We start from the raw sequence: 3,759 nt of genomic DNA, 5'->3' as shown, positions 1-3,759 counted from the left end.
TATTAGAAATTTAGAAAATGTATAAATGTGTAATGAGACAATAGTACACTGCAGATTACTTCAAGAGTGGCAATGTCAATGGATGAATATAAGAAAACCACTTGGATACAAACAGGAATTAAAGTAAGACTGTTTAGTGTGCAAATAATAATGAAGTTAAGAGGCTCATGAGCCAGGAGCCTATGATTTCTAGGTTCACACAGATTAGTCACAACAGCAGTAATCACTCTGGGAAAAACACAAATTCTTACTTATGAGAATGGCTGGCACCAGGTCGATACTCTCCAATTCCAAGCAGATCCTGCAAATGTATAAATGGATCAAGTTGGTCTAACAAGGATTGCAAAAGACTATACAGTATACACTTAACAATGGCTGTTCACTTCAAATAGTGTCTTCATGAAAGAAACATATGAGTGTGTAGGATTGTAGAAGCAGTTCAAATAACACAGATGCAGGCCAGCAGAAGAATATATTGACAAATGACAAAGAGGAAGATGAGAAACACTATTCTTCATATGTGTTGGGCGGAGGTCGGTGAAGGGCCAAATCCAGCACCAAGTGGCTAGGGGATCATTGGCAGAGGTCTGAAGGGCCAAGTCCAGCACCCTCCTCTCGAAAATGTGACAGTATAAATAAATAAAGTTGCGTCTTCGCTACTAGCTATAGCTTTTGGCATAGTGGTTAGCCCGCTAAATCTTAACAATGATGTCAATTGTTATATGCATGAGGGTTACCTTCTTCCCACTAAATTACTCCCATATACACAATTCAGTCTTTTATGAACCACTTATCAGTATGCAGAAATGCAGAATCTTTCCCACTTGATTCACAGTAAATTAATCTAGCATATTCTTTGCAAAATAATTTGTACATATCCACGAAATTTGTAATGGGAAATCTATGAATTGTCAATAGGAAGAAGGAAATAAGCTAGACAAAGAATGAGTGGATACAGGGAAGTAGGAAACGCATTCAAGTGAAGGTATTAGAAGCAGGAATTTGCAATGAGTATCAAGAGCAAGAAATTTCAACCTGGCAAGCTTTGTTTTTGGCCCTGGTTTCTGCTGTACTAGGAATGTCATGATTCGGTTTCATAAATCTTTTCTCACGCCGCTCACATGAACCCCATCCATCTGAAAACCTACCACCCCTGCTCGGAAAACACCAAAGAGAAAATATAGAATATGAAACTGAAAGAACAGTACTATTGTGTAAAACTAGCAGACAAAACCACATCACATAAAGCAAAATCAATAGAAACATACTGCATATATGCCCGAACCACAAATTCAGCTCGCAGAACATTACGGTTATCATCAAATTCAATGGTCTTGTCTTTAATTTCATATGACAGGTTGAAGTAAAACGATATTTTCCTCCATCCTGGCATAGCAAATCCAACACAAAATTTCAGTTCAGGGCCAAAAGTCCAAAATTTAGTCCAGGATAAACTAGAAAACGTCTTGAACGTCTGACGAATTACCTGATTTTTTAATGAAAGGGCTTCCTGAAATCATTGTGTAATCACTTTTCTCCAAAATCTGTCAACATTTTCATTTGAACAACTCATGATTACATAATAATACATGTAAAATTAAGAAGATCAACTGCTTATATCTATTTGAGATATTGCAATTTTCACAAATGCTTTGATTTTCTTTACAAATCAATGCAAATAACTTGAGAAGAAAACTTCAGAACTTCTAATGCTCAGTAGTTAACAAAAAGGATTCCATAATATATGCTACCGGATCGGATTAATTAATCAAAATTTTCAAACCAAAGCGAAAAGAAATAACGATTTGATGAAAAGTATATTCAAAATGGATAGACATTTTACCGCCATTGCTGCATCTTGGTACTCCTTGAAAAGCGACACAGATGGAAACTGACCGGACAAGCTATGTCTAACTATTCCACCTCTCTCATCACACCTTCCATTGCTCATCGTCGTCATCGGAGAACACTCCGAACCACTGGGACTATTATTACGGTAACCGTATTCCGTCACGGAAGACCTTGTTTCCGGCGGCGAAGAATAAACCGGCGTATTCGCTGTGCGCGGCATGTGCTTCACCAATGCCATAGGCGGCGTAGCTTCCTCGCTCAGACACGAAGAGGCCGGCCCCCTTGCTATCTTCTTCGAGTCTCGATTGAGGACCTCGCCGTCGGGGTGAGGGTGCTTTCTAGGGTTTCTGGAGAGCTTCGTTTGGGGAGAGGGGATAGGGAAAGGGACAGTGGGAGAGTGCTTGACAGGAGGAGGTCTACAGTGCTTAACTGTGGCAAGGGTGGTTGTTCTGGAGGAGATGGAGGCTGCGGCGGCGGAATCGATCACCGCCCACAAGGCGGCGTCGTCGAGGTCATTGTCGTCGACGGCGTAGGTGAATGGAGAATTCATTGTACAGTGAGGAGTGAGACGACTGATTCGCTTCTTCGCGGGTGTGTGAATTTCAAATTTTGAAATAGCAAACGACATCGTATATGTTCTAGCTTGCTATTACTTTAGCCTTGAGGATAACAAATTAACAATGAAAACTTAATTGATTGTGTATTACAAATGGAAATTATTCAATACCCATTACTAAATTTGATAACTTTAAAGTTATTGTGTATTTAGTCAAATGACTAAATATGGAATTAATTATTATTGTTGTTGTTATTATTTTGAAAAAACAATAGTGAATAAATTCTTGAATTATATGAACTTTTGTACCTAATACGTTTTCTTGAACTTTAAAATTTTATGTTTTTGGGTCAGATTTCTAATCAGGTGAGAATCAACCTTAACCTGCTGCGAATTGTGAATTTGTGAATGACTGCACTGCAACTACTACATGATTGCATTGCTACGACTCCCAGACATGCCTAGAGGACCTTGCGGTTGAATCGTATCTGGGTGCGATGCAATCATGTAGTAAGTGCGATACAATTCTTCACAAATTTGTAGTTCACAGGTTAAGATTGGTTCTTAACAGATTATGGACCTCTATGAGCAATCTCAACTAAATTGGCTATGTTATTACCTTTGTAGTCATAATTTTACAAATTTGACTCCTTAAATAATTAAGTAGCCTATTAGTACTCACTGCATACCTTTTATATAGTGACTATGAATTTTTCTCTATCACCTAAAATTAAAAATAAGGGAAAATGACACTTTTTCCCCCTGAGTTACATACTTATAGCACTTTTTCCCCTTCAATTATTTAGGTAAGCACATTAGCCCCCTCAATTATTCTAAAAGTGGTGGTTTTTCCCCCTGATATATTAAATTGACATTTCTATCCTTAAAGTAAATATTTTATTTATTTTACTTCTCCAACAAATTATTGCGTATACGTAGGGATGACCACGGTTCGGTTCGAACTGAACCGGACACTAAAGCAATCGAATTAAAAATTTTCGGTTATGATTCAGATCTATAACCCAACATTTGGATTTCAATTTATTAAAATTATGAATCAAACAAATTGGATCCTGAACGGCTGAACCGTGAACCGGGGGTTCCAGATCCGGTTCGCGGTTTTGAACCGTCTTTATTTTAAATTTTTGTTTTTTATTTTAAAATAGTCTAAATTCAACAATAAATGTATTTTATTTTTTCAGTTCGGAACATGAACCGTTCGTTCCGGTTCGCAATTTTAATAAACTTTAAATATCGGGTTTCGATTCTAAATTGTAATTGGAATATTTCGGTTTGGTTGCTATAGTGTTTGTTTGGTTTGAATCAAATTATGGTCATAATTTGTTGGAGAA

General features: G+C 37.4%; 1 protein-coding gene across 1 annotated transcript; it reads right to left on the bottom strand.

Moving 5' to 3' along the window:
- On the bottom strand, window positions 1-2,429 carry LOC109181328. Its single transcript, XM_019331080.1, has 5 exons — window positions 1,844-2,429; window positions 1,487-1,544; window positions 1,269-1,386; window positions 1,036-1,153; window positions 1-301 (listed from the first exon to the last, which is right to left on the bottom strand). Exons 1-5 carry the CDS (start codon window positions 2,399-2,401, stop codon window positions 248-250), a joined length of 906 nt encoding a protein of 301 aa, XP_019186625.1. The 5' UTR covers window positions 2,402-2,429; the 3' UTR covers window positions 1-247.
- Window positions 2,430-3,759: the final 1,330 nt, after the last annotated feature.

Source organism: Ipomoea nil, unplaced genomic scaffold (assembly GCF_001879475.1).
Source record: "Ipomoea nil cultivar Tokyo-kokei standard unplaced genomic scaffold, Asagao_1.1 scaffold1043, whole genome shotgun sequence".
NCBI lineage: Eukaryota > Viridiplantae > Streptophyta > Magnoliopsida > Solanales > Convolvulaceae > Ipomoea > Ipomoea nil.
The sequence above is the reverse complement of the archived record's forward strand: the minus strand, read 5'-3'. Positions and strand labels throughout refer to the sequence as shown.